Below are 21,568 nucleotides of genomic sequence, written 5' to 3' on the forward strand. Positions count from 1 at the left end.
CCCTCAGAGAGTTTGAGGACAGTGCCTCTGTATTTCTGTCTCGATGTTTCTTGTTTATGGGTGTATCTTACAAACAAATGATAGTTAGATTGAGATGAGAAACAGAATAATGGAACTGGCCAATTAGCAGAATTTACCAGATTTCTTGACTGTGGTTTTAACAGCTTTCACAGAAACATCTTTCACAATTTCTAACAAGAATGGAGTATTGTTTTTTTGTTGTTGTTTTTGTTTTTTCAATTAAAGTTCAGAGTTTTACCTGCAGTGATGTTGGGTTTTTTTTGTTTGTTTGTTTGTTTTTTTAATGTTGGGGGTAGGAGGTTAATTAATTAATTTATTTTTGCTGTGTTGGGTCTTCATTTCTGTGCGAGGGCTTTCTCTAGTTGTGGCAAGCGGGGGCCACTCTTCATCGCGGTGCACGGGCCTCTCTTGTTGCGGAGCACAGGCTCCAGACGCGCAGGCTCAGTAGTTGTGGCTCACGGGCATAGCTGCTCCGCGGCATGTGGGATCCTCCCAGACCAGGGCTCGAACCTGTGTCCCCTGCATTAGCAGGCAGATTCTCAACCACTGCGCCACCAGGGAAGCCCAAGAATGGAGTATTGTTGAATTCACCTAGAAATAATGAGAGCTGGCTGTTAATAGTGCTTAAAGGTCTGGAAACTCAACATCAACCCTGAAAGGGACTATATTTCATTTCAGGGACTAGGAGTAGAGTCTTTGATTAATCGCGATTAAAAAAAAAAGGAGGCTTTTTCTCTACTATTTGCCCCGGGCCCGCAATTGTAATATGTCTGTGGCCATCATCCCCTGTTATATTTCTTAACAGAGTAAATTCTTTAAAAATCCAAAAAGAAAAAAAGTTTTGGCCAATAATCCTCTGCATTATTAGCTGATGTTCTAAAATCACAAGTTACAGTGGTTTCTATAGAGACCAGCTTTATAACTATTATTCCAAACTACAAAATGAAATGCCTTTTAAAAATTATACCCTAACTGTAACTTTATGACATCACAGTAAAATTTACAATGTTGGCATAAGGTATTTGGAAGTCTCAGACTAGAGTTATAAATCTGCAGTAAGAGGACAATTTTCCTAAAAAATAAATAATATACTTTAAAAGACCATCTCGACCATGGCCAAGAAAAATGGGAAAAAATTTGAGACAATTATTTAGATGACTACAAAAAAAAAAAAAATCCACACTCCAAAATATCCCCTGAGACTTTTATGTAAAAAATATGCACATAGTTTGAGGAAAGAGTTTCTTAGTTTGCCATAATTCTATTTTGCTTAGCCAGTTTAGATCTGGGGAGACAACGTAAAGCCAATGCTAAAAAGGGGCTTAGAAACAGCATTTCCTATTTCATGAAATCATGCTCACTGACTAAGGGTTATATCCTCTGCTCGTCTTTAAATAGAATTCTCACAGAAGTTGATGAAAATCTTGGGTGAACATTGATTGAAAAATAAGTTCTTTCTCTGCCTGTATATATGCTGATAAATATGCTACATGTGTATATATGTGTATGTACATAATGGCATCAATTAAATTTTTAAAAAGATGTTCTAGCCCCCTTGGGGGGTGTCTCTAAACAAAAAAATACAAAAGCACACAAACTTACATGCTTTTTGGATGATGGTAGTTGTAGCTGGTGGGAGAAAAGTATCCTAATTATTAGTTTGTATATATTTGAAAACAAAGTACAGGTTAACTTTATTTCTGAAAAGGCTACATATAGTCTTTTTATTTAAATAAAGGTATGCTGCAGATATCTATGTTGCCATTGTAATAAAACATACAAATTCTTATTTATTATTTATTTATTTATTTTGTAATGTGCGTTCATGGTAATCTGTATTCCTTTAAGCAAGGAGTGTAATCTTATTTAATAATTCACAAAGGCCATTTTAGGATAGTATACTTAGTTGATTGATTAGATTTTTAAAATTCAGATAGATTTTATTTGGTGATTTTTATTTAAAAATTCGAAGAGGGGAAATACAGAGCAGTACATACATGTTCAAATAGTAAAAGACAAGACAAACATTTCTCATGGGAATAATATCACCTACCAATATCAGCTTTATGGTTGAATATTGGCCACATAGCTCTATGGTATATATACTGAAGTCTAGCTAATGAAAAGTGATGTGGAAATTGATTGAATCAACCAGTTCTTGTTTGCTTCTTTTGAAATTATATGTAAGCACATACACATTTGTAGTACACAGAAACATAACACATATTTACATGTGTGCCTAAATATTTGGTTTAGCTGTTTATCAAAATGACTGCTCAAAATTCTGTATGTTTAAAAAGTTTGCTATGTAGGTCTTATTTAAACTGTATTTTGAAATGAGCAAAACAACACATAGGCAATTCATAAGTAAGAAATTCTAAAAATGCCTCTTTAAGAATATTTCAGCAACTTGTAAAACTGCTTCTACTTATGCACAGACTTCAAGAGAAGGCATGCTGGGAAACAAACTCCAGGAAGTGCCAGAAAATTAAAGAGAGAATGAGGAAAAGTGGAAAATTCATGATGGAAGTTGAAGGTCACAGCTGAAGGTAAAGACATGGTACTCTATTTAGTTCTTTTCCTCCCTCTTTTAGGCTGCACCCAGGAGAGGCAACTAGATCAGAAATAGAAAAGGAGCATTTCCTAAGGTCTGTAAGGAAAGAAAAGCTAGTGAAGAGTTATTCCTAAAGATTCTGAGAAAGCTCTTATAAAAGGGGGTAAAGAAGAGAGGAGGGGGGCTTCCCTGGTGGCACAGTGGTTGGGAGTCCGCCTGCCGATGCAGGGGACACGCGTTTGTGCCCTGGTCTGGGAAGATCCCACATGCCGCGGAGCGGCTGGGCCCGTGAGCCATGGCCGCTGAGCCTGCGCGTCCGGAGCCTGTGCTCCGCAATGGGAGAGGCCACGACAGTGAGAGGCCCGCGTACCGCAAAAAAAAAAAAAAAAAAAGAAGAGAGGAGGCTTCATTAAGTAACTTCAAATAGTCTGTGCACAGGATAGCTGGGTGACAGTTTGGTGATAGAACCTGGGTTCTTAGGCCTTTGGAATGAATTCTAAAGTTCTGGGAAGATAGATAGCGGGGTTAGCTTAAATGCCATTATGATAGTCATCTGTTAGAAAGGTTTTTCGTCTAATTATTATTTTTTTAATCTTTGGTCTTGAGTTTATTTCCTTTATTATTTCTTCTGCATATAACTGCTGTGTTAGACAAGAGTTGCTTAGTCTGTGGACTGTGGGGTTTGATACACTAGCTTGTTCCATTTATTTATCTGGACACTTGACTCAATAGATCTCCACTTCTATCTGGAGGCAGCTAATACAAAAAGGAAGTCCAGACTAGTCTAAAAAGGAAGACTAATCCATATTTAAAAGTAAGCTTTGCACTGCAACCACGTCTTGGAGATGGTATTCTGTTTTGTGCCGTGTGAAAATTATTTCTATAGTATCACTTCATTTTAATAGAGAGGATCATGAAATTCATTTCTTGGAAGTATCAACATTCCTGCCTTGATGGTTAGCTGGGACATTTCTCCTAAGTACAGAACTTACTTTTTTTTTTTTTTCATGAAATATTGAACTCATTAAGGTAAAAAGAAATTACCTAGATCAGTGATTCTCTATTCTCTATGCTAATTAGAATTCCTTGGAGAGCTTTTAAAAATTACAGATCCAAAATCCCGGCCCCTAACCTAAAACAGGGAGTGGGGCCTTGGCACATTCTTTTTTAAAAAGCTCTCAAGGTGATTCTAACTCACAGCCAAGGTTAGAACACCCACCTAGATAGTTCAAGGCCAAAAAATAATAAATAAACAAATAAATAGAAAGATAAATCCCTATCTGTATTTTAATTTGAAGCATTGCTTCAGTGTCATTTTTTCAGTGTCACTTGTTTTAAAACCACCAGTGCACTTGGTTACCGGTAGCTTTAAACCCAAATATATTTAGAATATAGCTAAGCCCTTTTACAGTCCATTTCCAACCAACTTTTCAGGTCTCAGCTCCCTTCAACCCTCTTTCAATGTTGTTGAACTCAAAGCATTTGAACACTCCCTGCACCTTTATTCCTCCATGATTTAGCTTCTTGCTGTTTTCTCTCTGACATACTGGAACCTCCTTCTGAATTTGGCAAAACGCTACTTATCCTTTAAATGGCCAACTTTAGAGTCATTGCCTCTGTGACACTGGGCTAATCGTAATTATTTTCTATAATGCTGATTTGTGTAAATTCAAATCACTTCAATATTTTCCTGAGGAGACAAAGCCACATTATCTAATGGTATGTATATTTAATAATACCTCTCTTCAAACTTTATCTAAGTGTGTATCTGTCATATTGCTGCTTAGTTACTCCAATATCAATAATTACTTAGGTATATAATCCCAGAAGGAGGCATTTGATTTAAGTTTATGAATTATTTCTCATAGACATTTGAATTATGTTCTGAACAGCTGCAAATTCCAATGTGTTTTATTCCAACTCCCTGAATCATTTTAAGGAAAACCATCATGTATGATTTTCTTTTTCTGCTTAAAATGTGACTAACCAGACTTTAAAACAAATTGGAAATATTTGAAATATCAGAACATCTATATTCTTTTGATATATTGATTTTTCACATTTGCTTACAGTATGTGTTTTAAATGGGAAATAAGTGGATATAATTTCTTTTTCTTTACTCCTTTTGGCTTTGATGCCACAGGAAGCCAGCTTGCTAACTCCCTGATACCTGATATTTCCCTGACTAAAAAGTCTCTCCGATGAGAATCAGCATTTTCCCCAAGATAGGAGTCGTGAATTCTCATCTTCCTAAAGATACATATGTCCCTTAAAAGGGTCCAGAATATTTCCTGCAAAACTGTCTGTCACAGGAGCACCTATTAGAGCTACTATCAGAAAGACTGAAGGAAGAAATGCATCCTTCCTACAACAGAAAAAAAAAGTGCACCCTAAAATAGACCAAGAACTTGAACATCAGCAAAACTGGGGGGCACTGGGGCGGGCAGGAAATCAGATAATGCTTTAAGTGAAAATTTGATTAAAAAAAATTAAAGCTTATCCTTCAGTTCTCTAGCTTAAGTTTTCCGACTTCTCACTGCTGGAATTTTGTGAAATATACAGATGGTAGAGAAGAATTTGTATTAATATTCTGAATTTACATTTCTTAATTTAGGAAGGTGTTTGGTTTGTTAGAGTGGTCTGTAGTGCAATCTATAATTACACAGATTGCAATTTATATCTACTCACAAAACAGAAGAGTTACTTTTCTAGGACAATTTCAGGTGTCTGCAGATAGGAAAAATCTCTGTAATTGAGAAACTACTCAACTTCTAGGCAAGAGCCCGTGACATACAGGTAATCCCATGCCGATGTGGACTGTTCCTTTCCTCTCAAATCGGTATTGTTCATGACCCCAGATTCTCCATCAAACTCAATCCCGGCTGAACTATAGGTAATAGCCCCGCTGGGTGCGGACTGCAGGCCAACCACTGGAGGGCGTCTGGACGCTTCCAAACAGCTCCGAAGCGCCTGGAAATCTAGAGCTCGAGGACTGGAAAGCGCAGGAGGAAGAAGAACGTGATCTTTGATTTTATTGGGCTAATAAGTAAAGGAAGAACAGGCAGGTTTGGGAGCAAAAGTACGCTGTTTTCTTTCTTGGGATTAGCCCTTCTCGCTGAGGCAGCAAATTCCCTAGAGAGTTAGAGAGAATAATACCACTCAGGCCTCAGCCCGCGGAGCCCCACGAGGGCGAGTCTCGAGAGTTTGTAGCCCCGCAGCGCCGGGCGCCTGGCTAGCTTCCCGGGCGCTGGAGGACACCGGCACACGTCCCGAGGCGCGAGGACCGACTCGCTGTCAGGTGATCGCGCGGCGGTGGCGGCCGAGGGCCCGAGGCACTGCAACCTGCTCTAGAAACTCGGGAACGCAAGGCCTTTTCCAATTATAAAGGAATTCCTTCCCTGACCTCCATTTCCTCCCCCACCGGGCTCGTTCAAAGCATTTATCCTTTGGGGAGTGGGCAGTGAACCAACCTCGGAGTTGAAATAGAAAAGGTGTACGGTATTTCGGGTGGGCTGCCCTGCCGCATTCATTTCCTCCCTGCCGAAGATTCGCACTGAATTGTAATCACTTTACCCTGTGATTTTCTCGATCTAAAAAAACCGTGTTTTCAAAGCATCACTTTAAAGAAAAGTCTTGCTTCCTGCTCATGAACCTTTAAATCCCTGGTAGGAAGAGGGGAGTTGAAAGGCACATGAGAGATGCTCAGGTTTTCAGATAGCCCGGCGCCGGGCAATGCGCCTTGTGAAGAACAGGACAGAGATTTCCAAGAACACGTAGTCACTGTCGTTGCCTGCCAGCCGGCTGTTGGGACTGCGTGTCACTTGAGGGGCCCCGGAGACAGATTTCGGCTCTCCGGATACAGGGTGGGAAGCGGTTCCTTTGTAACTGAAAGACCCTACCCTCAGCTAAAAAGATGTCAAATCATTCCTCAGGCCAGACGGAATTCAGCATCCAAAGGGTTACGCGCGGCTGCCGGGTTCGGGCGGAGGAGAGGGCGCCTCAGCACTCCCAGTAATTCAATTAGTCAGGTTTCTGGAAGGTGGGGCCCGGGAGGGGGGTTAGGAGGCGTGGGGAAGGGAGGAGATTAGGAAAACGCCTCTTTCTCGTGGAGCAGACCAATCCGGTTGGAGTAAAGAGAGAGAAAAAAACTCGATCTGTAAGCAAACAGCAGGCCTTTCCCTGACTGGCTGCTCCTGCCACCCCCCACCCCTTCCCAAGTAAACTGCGAGGAAAAAAAAAAAAAAAAAAGCAGCCCACATGACCCGGGCCGCGGCGGCAACAGCGCTGGCTAGGCTCGGGCTGGCGGCGCCTCCCCCTCTCGGTCCGGAGCTCACACCGGCGCTCGCGCCGCCCTCCGACCCCGCGCCCTGCGCTCCACGCCCACTCCCCCCCCGCACCGCCCACGTCCACGTTCACGCGCGCGGCCTCGCGCTCCGGTACGGCTGCTGCTGCTGGGTTGCCGCTGCTGTCGGCTTTACACGCAGGTCATTAACGAGGGGGCGTGCCCGAGGAAATTTTTCCCATAAAGCATTTTCTCTCTTTTTTTTTTTTCTCTTTTGCAAAACTGACTTTTACCCCTTTCCACTTCTCGCCAGTCGTTTCAATCCCTCCCGGGCTGCTCGTGCTGCTGCACTCAAGTTTATTTTCCCGCCTGGTAAAGGTTTTGCGATTCTGTCGGTGGTTTTCACCTCTTGTTGCTGCTGTGCCCAAGGAGGGAAAGAGGAGCAGCTGCGGGAGGATCGGGAAGGTTTTCTGATGTAGTCATCGGGGAGGTGCCACACGCTCTCGTGCGCTCTTTCTTTTTTTTTCTCCTTTCGCATTTCAAACTGATTGATGCCTCTCTACAAGTTGCCGGGCTTGGGGTCGGACCAGTCGGAGTCACAGGGACACTTCTGAGAGCTCAACCAGGGCTCTTGGCACCGCGTCTGGGGGTTCATTCTTGCTCCCGGAAGGCGATCGGAGACTGACATCAGCCCATCCAGGAGTTGGAGGGATTCATTTGAAAGTGATTGTTTCCCCTCCCGCTCTCCAGCTGAACAGTTGGATTGGCATCGTCCTGCAGGTTTCGGCATCCCAGCTCCGCCTGGCTGGCTGGTTCAGACCTCTGCTCTCCATTCACTCTGGTGCACCGACTCCCGGCCAAGAAAAGCACGCGCGAGAAATCCCCGAGACTCAGGCAACGGCCGGGGTGTCGCCTCCCGCCACCGTCGCAGTCCGACTCCGACAGGGGACCTGCCGGAAGACGCGAAAAGCCAAACTTTTCTTTGAGGTTTGCGAGGCAAGACCGCTCCTCGCCCGCTTAGCTGCCGCTTAACCAGTTCCAGGACGCCGGCGGGGCTGGGTTTCTGGCTCCAGATCTCCACCCTTCTCGGCGCACCGCCCCGAACCCGTAGCACCTACGAGACTCCTCCGAGATTTCCTGGGGTTACCGGGTTAAAGCACAGAGGAGGCGGGGGAAGGGGATCCTCAGACTCCCCGGACCACAGGCGGGAAGCCCCCTCATCCACACGGAGCCCTCTTCCTGCAGTTTCCTACAGGCCGCCAAAGTAACTTGGAGCGAAGCGGGGCGCAGTGCGAGGGCCCTGGGCGGCGGCGGAGCCGTGCGCAGCCCGCGGCGCCGACGCTGAGCCGGGCCCGGCGGGCCAGTGTATGTCTCCCCGCAGCCGTGGCGCGCAACTCCCGGTGACTGTGCAGCGTGCGCCGCCGCCTGCCCCAACCCGCGCTGCCGCCGCCCGGCCCGGCGCGCACCTCCTTCTCCCGGGGTGACCGGCCTGCCGCCGCCGCCCGAGACACAGCTTGGCACCGCTTCCCCCGCCCTCGCCGCCGCCACCACACACACACACGCACGCTTCTCTCCATCTTGTGATTCCTTTTTTCCTCCCGAGCCCTCCAGTGAGGGTGCGAGTTTGCCTTTATTCCCCCCACTCCTCCACCTTTTTTTCTGTCTCTCCTCCCCCTCCTCAGCTTGGTGTGCGCCTCTTTCTTTTCTCGCCCCTCTTCATTTTTATTTATTCATATTTATTTGGCTCTCGCTCTCTCTCGCCCCTTCTCCCTCCCTCCCTCCCTCCGGATCCCTGATCTCTCCCCGGAGTGGCGCGTCGGCGGCTCCGCCGCTGGCTAGGCGTGATGTTGCACGTGGAGATGTTGACGCTGATGTTTCTTGTGCTCTGGACGTGTGTGTTCAGCCAGGACCCTGGCTCCAAGGCCGTCGCCGACCGCTACGCCGTCTACTGGAACAGCAGCAACCCCAGGTAAGGCAATGGGGGGCAGAGAGCCGGGGCTCCCCAGGCCTCGAGGCCCTGCGGAAGGAGCGGCGGCGCCGGGGATCCGCGCGCATCGACCGACAGCGGCGCGCACTCTCAGAGTCTGCGTCGCTCGGGCGCGGATGGCTTTCGAGGCGCCCGCGGGAAATGCTCACTTCGTGCCCCCTCATTGTTGAGGTGCGGCAGGGAGCCTGAGAGCCCTTGGGCGTTCCTGGGGCTGCCCAGACCCGATGCTTCTGCGAAGCCCGGGGAGACTCGGAAAAGGCGGGAGCCCGGGAGTCCGGACTTCGCTTCCCACCCGGGCAGGCTGGCCAGCATCCCGATCCAGGCGCGGGGCTTGGGCACGGGGAGCCCCGGGTGCAAGCTGCCAGGAGCTCCCTCTTGGAGCGTGGCTGCGCAGGGACTGCGGGGAGAACCCGCTAAACATCCCCAAAGTGTTTTTTTTTTTTTTTTTTTTTTTAATTTTTCCTTCCCTTTTCCCCGGTGCGCTCAGAAAGCGCACTGGCTGGGGGAAGTGTGGGGGGCTGGGAAACGGAAGCTTTAGGTTGATATTTTCCTCTTTAACTACGAGGAAATCATCCGGCCACTAAGTCAGTCTGGTCCCAGCTCTCTTGGCAGTAGAGAGGCTTCTCCCACCTCCTCCACCTCCCGGTGGGCTCAAGGTGCCAGAAAGTTTGATCTAATGCTGGGTTACGTCATGCTTGCGGAGCTAGCTGCTGGAGTTGGCCGAACCGGGAGGTGGGAGCCCGTCGTCCGAAGCCTGGCAGTGTGCAGCCGGAGGAAAACTCGCGGTTACCTGGAAACGTTTTTCGGGCGCTTCCGAAGCCAGCCGAGTACTCGGGAACCAAGAGATGGGCGCCCGGAGCCGCCCTAGCGCTCCTGCTGGACCCTGGTTACCCGCCTGGGTTCCTTGTTCACGGACCCTGGAAGAGGGGTAGGGGTGGGGTTGTCCAGAGTGCCGGGCGGACCCCTCCCGATCCAGAGCAGGTCCAAGCCCTACTTTCTCTCGGGCAGCAGTCGGCCCCGCTGGGCCCATATTGCTCTGCCTTTCTGGGACCGAGGCCAGCTTCCAGCTTCCAGCTGTGGGCTGGTCTCGGTGCCCGCCGAGGAGAAGGGAAATAGCATCGATTATACCTAAAATCCCAGGTTTTTCCCTGGGCTGGCGTGGAAGTTGGGAGAAGAAACGCGGAGGCCAAGGGAAGAGTTTGTGGTTGCAGCGCGCCCAGCGCGCTTGGGGATAGGGGGCTGGTGGGCGCCTCTAGTTTTTCCTACCTCCCGGTGGCCCTCTCCGCCGGCCTCCCGCCTTCCTTTGTTATGCTGGCATAGGAGGGATTCCCCCGCTTGAAGTAATGTTCTCTCACCTGAAGATGAGCAGATTTCCCTACGAGCCGTACACTGGTTGCCGAACGGGGATAGAGGCCCCCCACCCTGCTACCCCAGGAAAGATAGTCACACCCAGGTAGCCCAAGACCTGATTGAATCGCTTGGGCCAAGTGGAGACATACTTCAAAGTTTGGTTTAAAAAGTCTCCTGGAGGTGGGTGGTGGGATGGGAAGCTATTTCTTCTTTGACATGCCACTTACCGCTATTAGGAAAAGAGAAAGAGAAGCCATCCTGCCAGAAGAGATGCCTTTTATTAAAGCTGACAAGACAAATAGAGCAAGCTTTCCAGTTGTGATGGCGTTAAAAGCAAGTCTCATTATGTTGGTTGGTTTTATTCCCCTTTGGGCTTTATTAGACAGCATATTCGAAACAGAGGAATTTATATTTTAAACTTTAGTGCCTTATCAAATAAAACAGCAGTGAAATTGGTTAGTTGAATTTGGGACATTTTGCTCTTGCTTGTCTTTTGTTTCCCACTACAGACCTCACAGTGTAATCTTTTTCTCATGGTATTAATTTATTTGGGTACTTGGGTGTTCCAGTCATCCTGGGTTAAAACAGAAAGAATCAGCAACATCCCCACTCTTACCCCTCCTTATTAACCTGTCAAACTAGTCTGAGTTAGTTTGAGGACATTTTATCTCAGGTTATCTCTGTTTTATGCTTTTGATACTGTTGTTTGGTTTGAGATTAGCACATTGATTTTTGTCACAGGTCATGTTTTTTAATAGATCTGCCCTGCCTGCGGAAAACTCTTCTGCTCAGGATGCCATGGTGTGTTTGAACCTGCCCAAAGTTAACCTGTAGAATTTTAAAATACCAAGAGTATTCTCAAGTCAGTGTTTTAATTTGAAGTTTGTGGAACTACCTCTCTATTTGATCATTATCAATTTGATAATGTTCAAAAGAAAGAATCATGCAACCCCCCCAAAAAAAGATTCAGCTCTAACTGTAGTATTTTTAGGGATTTGTGGGTGTGTTTATCTTCATATGTTTTCACAGTAAAACTTACTTTAAAAAATAATATAATTTTAAAACTAGGTACTGGTAGGCAGATTTATCTTAGAACTGTGGAATAAGATGGTGCTTTTTTGATGAATGAAGAGAAGTCAGCTTGGATGTATTTAAAAGGAGCCAAATGCAAAATAAGTAATTTAGAAATAAGTTTATCACAAAAGATAGTGAAAAAATATTTTAGAAAATTTGCAGGGGTCTACTAAATTTTAAACTTTTAATGTTTTACATTTTCTTTTCATCTATGCTATCATTTTGTAAAGTAAGCTAACCATGCTTTTTGGTTGGACATAAATCCTATCTTTTAAGATTTTGCTAAATTAACATTATCAGAAGACTTCAGTCTTGTGGAAAAAAAGTAGAAAACTTTAATTGCAACTTAAATAGACTTTAAAGGTTTTTCTCTTAGAAGAAGAGTTCAGCGGACACATTAAGCTGATAATAAATGGATATTGTGGCAAAATGAAGTAAATACATTTTAGCTTATACTAATGTACTTCATTTGAAATTATGTTTAGATAAAATTAAAATTAAGTATTACATCTTACTCACAGGATTTAAATATCTTATTTTGTAACTTGTGTAGTCATAGGAGTTTATCAGCTGCATTGGGTTTCATTACTGACTGCTTTGATAACAGAAGCATCCATAGATCTAAGTTCACAGAGGAAAAAAATGTAAAACTTATTTGCTGTCAGATAGTTTTGCTGTTAGAATCTGTCTTCCCAAGCATTCACTTCTGGTAAATAGATGTTTAATTTTTAAATGCTGATAACTTTTTAATTGCCAGTATTTATTGGGCAGTGGACCACACTGATTTTATGTATTGACTTGCTACAGATCTCTAAAATAGCAACTGAGACCTAACTTAAGTCTGAATAAAAATATGATAACATTTTTGTAAATGCATCTTTCATATTTTAAACATTTGAAAAGTTGTATGAGTTTCACCTAAATCGTGAGAGTAATAGAAAGATCCTTTTAATGTTATGCTCAATTCTGAACCGGCCTGTTACTAAGTAAGTTTGAGTAATGAAGATCCAAGTCAAGGAGAATATAACTATTGATAGAATATTTGTGTCTAATTTCTTTAATAATGGAAAAAGCTTTTAAGTAACTTTTAAAAAGACTTTCGATAATAAAACTTCCTTTACATTCTCCCTTAGTAGCTACGTTTATAAAGGTAGAGGTGACTCAATATTAAGAGTATGCCGCTTAATTTGAAACAAGCTATAAACAGTTTGGTGCTTCCAAAGAGAATATTCTTTCAAATGCTGTGTACGTTGAAAAGTTTTTGGATTCATTTGACCACTTGCCAAAATGATGCTGGGATAATTAAACATGTCTCCTACTGGTTGGCATTAATAGATGGAATAGTAAAATAATACAGTGGCAAATATAACCAACATACTTTAAGAGTACCGATTTTCTTCACTTAGTAATTTGCTTCTGTTAAGGTTTGAGAATCACCAATTTAAAATGTTATTCTCTTATGGGAAAAGATATCCCTATAATTCATCTGGGATTTTCTAAATTTCAGCCTAACCATATGTTTTCTTTGGACTTGTAAATTAAACATTTCATGTTAGAGTAGCAGGTAATTGACACCATTTAGTTTTGCAAACATGTAATCTTGAGTTGTGAAAGTGATGTGAATTCTAGGTCAACACTCCCAAATCTTTCAGGCAGTATAGATGATATGTATGTGACTAAGTAGAGAGAAGTAGTAACATTTTTCCCTGATCATATAGCCCTTGCATATTTTTTCTCTTTCAAAATTTACTTGTTTCATTTTAAAAAATCTGAGCTACCAGTGTTTTATATATATACCAGTATACCAGTACTGTGCCTTTCCCACTGACAAATGAAATCAGTTTGGTCTAAATCTAAGAATTTGATTTGAGGAAAGATGGAAAGTTGATCTTGGTTTTGAATGAGTTGTATCACCAACCCTGATAACTTTATTTTTGAAATTTTAAGTGTTTTAAATAATACTTCATATATTAGAAACAAAAGTTCTTCAAGTAAAAGACATTACTTAGAATCTTTTAACTTTATTAACTCTGAACCTCAGCGTAATGTATCATTTTATTAGATGTAATGGGATAATTTTGTTGTTTTGATATTTATATCAGAATTTTATAAACATCTGCTTTAAAAATAAAGCAGTGTGATGAAAATTTATATCCACTGTAGGAAACCTGAAGTGTTTTTACCCTTATCCATTTGTAGGAGACCTGAAGTGAATTTTCCCCCTCTTACCCTTTGTCTAATCTAGAAATTTGTAGAAGAAAAGTGTGCTTCTTATTTTTGGCCAGTTTTCCATAGAAGTTTGAAGGCAAAATAAGCCATTGAGATGTTATGTTCCAGTGCTTTTATACATTATGTTATGTATTTGTAATAAGCTATCAGAAATAGTCAACTGTCTTTTTCTTAGGTGACTGGAACATCAGTGCTGTTTGAGGCCCGCTTGGCTGTACAGTGTGAGACCAAGGTTAATATACTCTTCATGATTAAAAGAATCAGAGAGAGCCTTCAGTAGTTCATTACTCCCTGTTCGTTGATTTTAGTGGTATTAACTAAGCCATTGGCTCACTGAAGGAATATCTTGTTGCCATATGTGTTCTGACTGATAATCAATAGCTCTAGAGGCTTCCACCTTTGAAGACTGAGGATCAGATTTGGAGGGAGCATTTAGTTATTTGGGGGCAAATTAACCTTGTGAATTTCTTGCCATTTAATCTTGTAAGATGCCTCTGAAGAGGCATTCATTGCATTCTGTCCACTGGCCTGATTTCCTGTTGGATGGGACAGATAAAGATGAGCGCCTCCTTTTCTCCCCTGTTGCTATGAACCAAGCAAGCTACCAGCTTCATGCTGGGCCAAGAAAATTAATGAATACAATTAGTCCTTCAGGAGTCCTGACCTTTGCAAACTTAGAAGTATATGCCAAAAGAATGTACCTTTGAGGAAGAGAAAACATTGAAATAGAAAATGAACAAAACATAAGAATATGTTAAGAACAGAATTTTATGTGAGGGTAACATTTGGTTTATTGTTTAGTTTTTTTTTTCTTTGTCCAATATATATTATTTGATTAATAGTTTTTGAAAAAAGATGCCCCTCAGCCCTCTTCATTTTTTGTGTTGGTTTTGAATAACTTCCAGCAGTAATGAGAATTTAAAAAGCTTTGATATTTTATTTTAGATAATCAACCACTCTGTGTTAACTGATTCCATATAATCAATTTTCTTTTCAGAAACAGTATACAGACTGTTAAAACAGCAGCCCTGGTTAGAATGTCTTTGCTGAAAAGGAAGCTTGTATGTCTCTAAGCACAGTGAGGAAGTTCTGGCCACTTACCCAGGATGCTCAGTCAGGACTAGTCTTCCAAACCGAGAAAAAATTGCCTCTCATCATTTGTGACGGATAATACCTTCATATTCAGGTATAAAACCTCAAAGAGGAGTGTAAGAAATGAGATATTAATATTCACTTTTAGTAATTTGTCTTATGATGGTGGTCTTAGACAGCTAAACATCAATAAATTATTGTCTCTTTTAAGAGCCTGATTTATATTATTAGATTTATATTTTAGTCTGCTTCTCAACCTATACCCTGAGCTGTTTTGTGGAAAAGTTTCTTGTGATTAATTTGAACTTCCAGTGTTTCTGAATGGGATATTACTCACTACCAGGAGATCTGTTTCCTCTGGAATTTGCCAGCATTCATGTTTTCAAAATTGTCTGTTACAAACAAGGCAGCATAATGACATAGAAGAACTTAGTTTAAAAGTAAAACGTAGTAATGCAGGTTTTTCTGTATTACAACTATTATGCCTAGTTTTGAGCATAAACAAAATTTTTTCCTTCTATTTTACTATTCTTGATAATCTATACTCCTTATTGTACTCTGAAGGGTTTATTGTGAACTACTGAAGTCTCTACACTATTTTCTAATCTGAAATCTGTGTAGATGGAAACTCTTTATTTTTAGGCTTTTGAATATAGTATTCAAACAGTGAGCCATAGATTTCAATAAAACCATTATTTTAAAACAGTGAAAACTTCTCCTTGAGTTAGCTAGTTGCTGGGAGACGGTAGTGTACTACAGTGATGGTTAGCTCAGCTTTCATTAAGGTAGAATTCTGTCATTTTCAATAAGGAAAAATAAACCTTTGTCATCTTGAGAAACATTCTTTATGCAATTGACAGTTGACAGGTTGAAGAAAATGTTACTGTCAGGTCTTATTTTCCCCTCAAGTGAGAAATAAAAATAGTTTTGAGTGATTAAAAAAAAATCTATTTAAAACTTATTTCAAAATGGAGGAAAATGTTTTTAGTTTTTATGTGTATGTCACAGAGTTAATCTGCCATTTGCTTCAGGGAAGGTCATCAAAGTGCAATTCCAGGAGAGGTTGTCTAACAGCTAAGTTCCTAGGGTATTACCTTTGAAAAGCCAAATACAGTTGATTTGTTTGTAACAGGATATCTATCACTGGGCATTTTATGATGGAGTTCTGTAAGAGATATAAGGTATCAATATTATTCCTGTTACTGCTTATCAAGTGACCTGATTTTTGGGACTGATGATCATGATTCTGATATGAAGGATAATTGGGGATTTTGGTTTTGTTATATCTCTATGTATATGCATTGGACAATCACCTTATTAGCACACAAAGATCAAACCTTTAAAAAAATTTTCTTTGCTATTAATAATTTTCAGTAACTGCACAGAGTAATCCGTAAATTTCCATGTGGAAGTGCATGAATATATACTTGGAGATTAGAAAAAAATATACCAAAGTTCTTGTTTCTTGATTTAGAAAAGCTAGTTTTTTGGCTTTCAGTTAAATCAGCGTTTCTTTTCTTTCCCCCTAGAAGCAGCCATCTTGTTTTAAGACCGATTTTACTTCTTTCATGAAAATGGTCCGGAAATGAATATGGACGATAGAAAAGGACTAAACCACTTAGGGATCATTTTGGCAGGGCTCTACATTTAAAGCTCTATCTTAAGTTATTCGTGAGCTCACTAGAATGCTATCTTCTTGTATTTAGTTGACAAAAAAAGGGTATTTTAACTTAGTAATTATATATTTTAAACCTAGGCATATTATATTTTCATGTTAAATATTGGGCTGTACCATGTTTACAAATGTAGTTTTCTCTTGAAACTTATAATTTATTGTTAATTTCTCAGTGATATATTAGTAGCCCCTATTATCACCCCCCCCCAAACCCTGACTTCCTTTTTCTTACTGTACTAAGCAGTCCTTTTTGTTTGTTGCTTGATATTTTTTTTTCCAAATTGCACAGCGTTAGCAGGAATCTTTCTCTAGTAAGTGGTAGTGATAAAAATATAGTTACCTCCAAAAATGAAGCATTTGGGGTGCTTTAAGGAGCGTTATATGAAGCCAGAGCCTTTTTGGTCCCTGGAATATAGGCTCTCACAACCTCATTACTAAGCCATTCTTGTGGGTTCTTATAGAAAATTATTTTGGAAGTAAATTCGTATTTGTTTTTAAAAATTATGAGAGTATACTAATTGAGACTGTTATATTTTCCACCATGTTTTGTATTTCTGGATACATTTGGAGGAACATGTTGTCTAGTAAACTTTACCAAAAATTTATACTACACTTCTTGCCACTGCATCTGTTTGATGATGTCTGGGAACATTATTCCCATGTACTGAAGTAAAAACAGAACGTCTTAAGACTAATTTCAAAGTAACCTGACTCAGTCAGTCTGATTAAACTGGGCACAGATTGAATACTACTTATGTCACAGATTGCTTCAGTTCATTAGAAGTAGGATTTTTGATGGTTGCAAGTACAGTGTAAAGGAGATAAATAAAATACATGTTTTAAGATTGGATATACATCTCATGGACTTCTCATTAAAGTCCAAGTATGAGTTGACAGTTTTTGTACCAAAACCCTTTCCTCTGCTATCCATCATCTGTTTTTCTTTGACTGATGGAGAAGACTAAGGGTTCAAAATGACCTTTTTGTTTTAAATGAACTAACAAATACTTTAGTTTTTTCTTCCCGTTTCTAAGGTGTCAGAATATCCATTCTAGTTTTATTAGTGATTTATTTATGTATGTAGAAACTATAATTCACAATTAGCTCTTGCCTCTTACTATGAAAATACATATTATAAAAGTAAATGAAAGTATTTTCTCCTATTAAAAATGCAGTTTTGTGGTTTGATGCAGTCATGGCTTATTTTGGTTGGATAATTGTAGTGCTAATTGTTATCTAGATTTTGATGGTGGTGGGCATGATACTTGATGTTTTCTGGTACTTAGGTGCCGGCAGGATATACGGCTTTGTCACATTTGCCTAACTTTAATAATATATAGGGGACTTAACCTTTTGGTCACGTTATTTTTAATGGTATTTAATTGTATGGAGTCAAATGGGATTAGGGAGAAAAGGAAAAATAATTCTAAATATGGGGAAATTATCTCTTGTGTTTAACAATTAGGTTAAACAAAGTGGGAGCAAATGAGCCTAGTTCCCGGCTATTGTTTCAGGGCAAGAAAATACAGACAGATGTCGGAATGTGGAAGCTGTGACCTCTGACCCACACAGCATGGCCACTGCTGTGGCACACAAGTGTCCTGAGCCACCATCGTAGCAGCACTTTTTGAAGTGACTGACACTTGAGATGGAGAACCTGAAACTGATTCTGTAGCTATTTGTAGCTCTCCGAAATCTCAGTCTTTTTCGCTTCAATTTTAAGTTCCTCACCTTACCTTTTATGAAAAATGTTTATTTGTTTGGCTCAAACAGTGCTTTTGTGACTTCTAGAAGGGGTCTGTATCCCTGTAGTCACTATCAATCTTTTCCTCCCAATAGATTTATTCATCGGGTTGGGATAATGGAGGAAACTCAGATGTATGTATGGCTTTTCTGCACCAAGTATTTATCTGCTTTATTTAGCTAATATGTACTTTTTTAAAGGCAAATGAAAGCAGTGGTTTTGTTGAAGGTCCTTTCTTTTAGTCTCTGCTCTGCAATCTCGCCAATAACCCCAGGGTTCAGACAGACCATTAAAGTTTTAGATACTGTGGCTTCAGTATTTTCTTCATATATTTGTTTACTATTACTGCTGCAATAAACTTTTATGCCTATTTCTGTAGTTTTCTGGCAGGGGCTCCATTTATTAAAATGTAGTGACCCAGCACTAAGAAGGGTACAGTTCAAATAGTGGTGCTCCTGACTGGGTTTTGTGTCAAACAAGAGAAAATAATAGGGAAATGAAAGCTGCCAAAATGTGTCTCCCAATTACTAATTAATCAGGCGAGAAAGGACTTCAGTGACAGATCTGGTGTCTGCCATGACAGCAACTTGGGGGATGCCTTATTTTAAATACTGTATAAAACAAATTGAAGTAAGCCTCAGGGACTATAGCACCCAGATATTTGATATCACAAGTGTTAATTTTTTTAAGTCTGTATAAAGCAAGGCAAAACCCCAAACTGAAACTGAATCTTTGTATTCTTCACTGATTATATCAAAACATAAAGCTATTCTTTATGTATTTTGCTTATTAATAAGCAATGCCTTTATTAATATTTTAGTACAGATATAATAGTATTCTTGGTTTTAGTATTGATGTAGCATTGTATACATACTTTATCCTCGATAGAGACTTGGGAAAAAATTAAAAAGTTTTTTTATCATATGCCTGTCATCAATATTTTAAGCATTACTATAATTGAAGAACAAAATTCTCCCCTCCCCTGGAAATATATGTTTTTGCCAGAGGTTCCAGCCTTTTCTGGCAATGTTCCCACTATGGTTGCAGGACCCATAATTAAATGCCTGTTATTAGTTTATTTTTTCCATAGCATTTACAACTTAAAAAGAAAAGGGTCTTGTATGGAACTATAGCTGTCAGGGGAACAATGAAAACTAATTACACACTCTGCTATCACTATTGTCGACTATACTCTTGGGAAAACAACATGACGGAGTGTGTGTGTGTGTGTGTGTGTGTGTGTACGGTGGGGTGTGTATATGTATACAGGATATTCCATATGATTATATACATATGGGGTCAGACATATCTGATGGCTTAACTTAAAACTCTGGGTTCCCTGAAGCAAAAAAAAAAAATGTATAAAGGACAATTGAATTCAGTTAATTAAATAGAAAAAAAGCGATTCTTTATTGGGGAGAGTATTCCTGATTTAGTATCCATCCTTTAAAATATGGCCTAAGAGAGTCAGCAATAATCATGACTCTGAATATCTCATTATTTTGAGTATCATTTTGGAATGGTCCTGTTACCAGTACATCTATGCTATTAACGTATTTGATTATTTACTATATAATTATCTCTTTCACAAATTATTTCTTTGCTTCGCTTTAGAGTTCTGTGTTGGTATCTGGTTATTTGAGGACTGATTACTCAGTTTGTTTATTATATATATTTCCCTGTCACTGTATTTCTCTTTTGATGGCTTTGGCCATTTCACTGTTCAGTAGGTGGATTTGAGAAAGAAAATAAAACTAAAAAATTGATGTTTCTGAAACTTACAGCAGCTTTCGTATGAGATTTGGTAAGAAAAGACTTTGAGGCTATTGAATAACTTGAGGTTTGGAATCAGTTTTGGATTTTAATCATCCATGCCATTCCTGTTCTCTGGTACCACATAGAATCAGGACTTGGCCCTATATAATGGTTTCCATTACTACTTTGATTTCTTGGGTGAATTCTCCTTACTGTATTTAAAATCAGAGCCAAATGGGCGAATTCAGAAATTATATGTTGATTTAAACTTAGTTTTCCAAAGTTTTCACATTAAAGCAACATTATATATAAATATCTAACAGTAGTAATATATTCCTGTATTGAATATCTAAAGGTTACAATTGATAAAATATTGAGTGATACCTGCAGACACTGAGAGGCACACAGTGGATTCGGAGAAGCATAAGACAGCATCGTACCCTTAAAGAACTTGCAGTTTTGTGTACGTTTAAGAACTGTATACACATAAACACAGTGCAAAGGAGAAGATACTCTAAGAAATGTTCACATATGGATTTATTCAGCAAATATTTATCGAGTGTCCACTGTAGGCCAGGTATTGTTCTTAGTACTGGAGATATTGCAGGAAACAATATATAAACAACATCCCTGCCATCATGAAGCAGTCAATTTGCAATTTCTAGATCACTGCTTTTCACACTCTAATGTGCACACAAGTCCTCTGAGGATTTTGTTGAAATACAGATTTTAATTCAGTAGATCTGGGGCGGGGTCTGACATTCTGCATTTCTAGCGAGCTCCCAGGTGGTATTGATGCTGCTGGCCCATGAACCACAGTTGGAGCAGCCGGGTTCTAGATAAATCAGTGTGGAGAGAGATTACTTCTGGTTTCTTATCAAGGGCTCTTGGTTGTGTTTGCCCTGCACTTTCTGTATAGTTCTACAGTTTCTCAAGTGGCTTAGTATTTGCGTGAGTGCAAGTTATTTGTCTTAAGACCAGGTAGTCTTCATTTCTTGCGACTTTACCCCAAATCTCAGACAAATAAAATAGATTTTTACATTGAGGTTTATGTGTCATTAAAATACACCACTATCAAAAGTAACAGGCCAGGGATTTTGATGTAAGTCTTGCTCTTTATAGACAAATCTACTGGAGTGAAAATATTGCCTTGGTCCAAAAAGTTTAAGGAGGATCCTGTCATAAATGTCTCAATATATTTGCAAACCCTCCCCAGAGATATTTTCTATGGCAATGCCAGAATTACACCTCAGAAACAGATTTTTAACACTTTCCAATTGAAATCCATATGGTTAAATGAACCTCAAATGTTCATCTTACATTCAGCGCAGAAGATGACTAACAATTTTTCTGCTTCTCCTGGCAGTGTTTCTTGTGGGTGACTTTAGGAGCCTACACTTCCTTGGAGACTTGGGAGGAAAACAGCTGTCTGCTCTAAAATTCCATGATTCTAGTGTCCTTAGTAATCTTTGTTTCTATAGAGTCTCGGTAATATAAAGTCTATAAATACGCTTCTGTTTTTTTCACAGCATATATATCATTTGCTTTTGCAAAACAATTGTGTGATGCTTGTATTCACAAGTAAAGGGTGGAACTAGTTAAATTCAGATTACTCTGCCTGCTTGCTTGTTGTTCCTCACTCTTTGTTTATAAATACAATATTCCCACTCTCCTAAGTCAACTTGAAAGTCTTTGAAAGCATAAGTAGACTTACTTAACCGATATACCTCTATGGAACAATTATTAAAAGGAAGATGAAACTGTTTGCCTGTAAACCAGCTATATTTATATGAAAATAAACCAAA

General features: G+C 40.5%; 1 protein-coding gene across 2 annotated transcripts in view; it reads left to right on the forward strand.

Annotated features, from left to right (window-relative positions):
* The first annotated feature begins 8,202 nt into the window (after positions 1–8,202).
* The window catches only part of EFNA5 (ephrin A5), a 280,347-nt gene continuing 266,981 nt past the window's right edge, over positions 8,203–21,568 (forward strand). For both annotated transcript variants that reach the window (XM_082621245.1, XM_082621246.1), the window contains exon 1: positions 8,203–8,826. In XM_082621245.1, the coding sequence (XP_082477371.1) occupies positions 8,702–8,826 (125 nt within the window). In that variant the 5' untranslated portion in view covers positions 8,203–8,701. The remainder of the gene's footprint in view (positions 8,827–21,568) is intronic.

Source organism: Mesoplodon mirus (assembly GCF_964341445.2).
Source record: "Mesoplodon mirus genome assembly, chromosome: 5".
Classification (NCBI taxonomy): Eukaryota; Metazoa; Chordata; class Mammalia; order Artiodactyla; family Ziphiidae; genus Mesoplodon; species Mesoplodon mirus.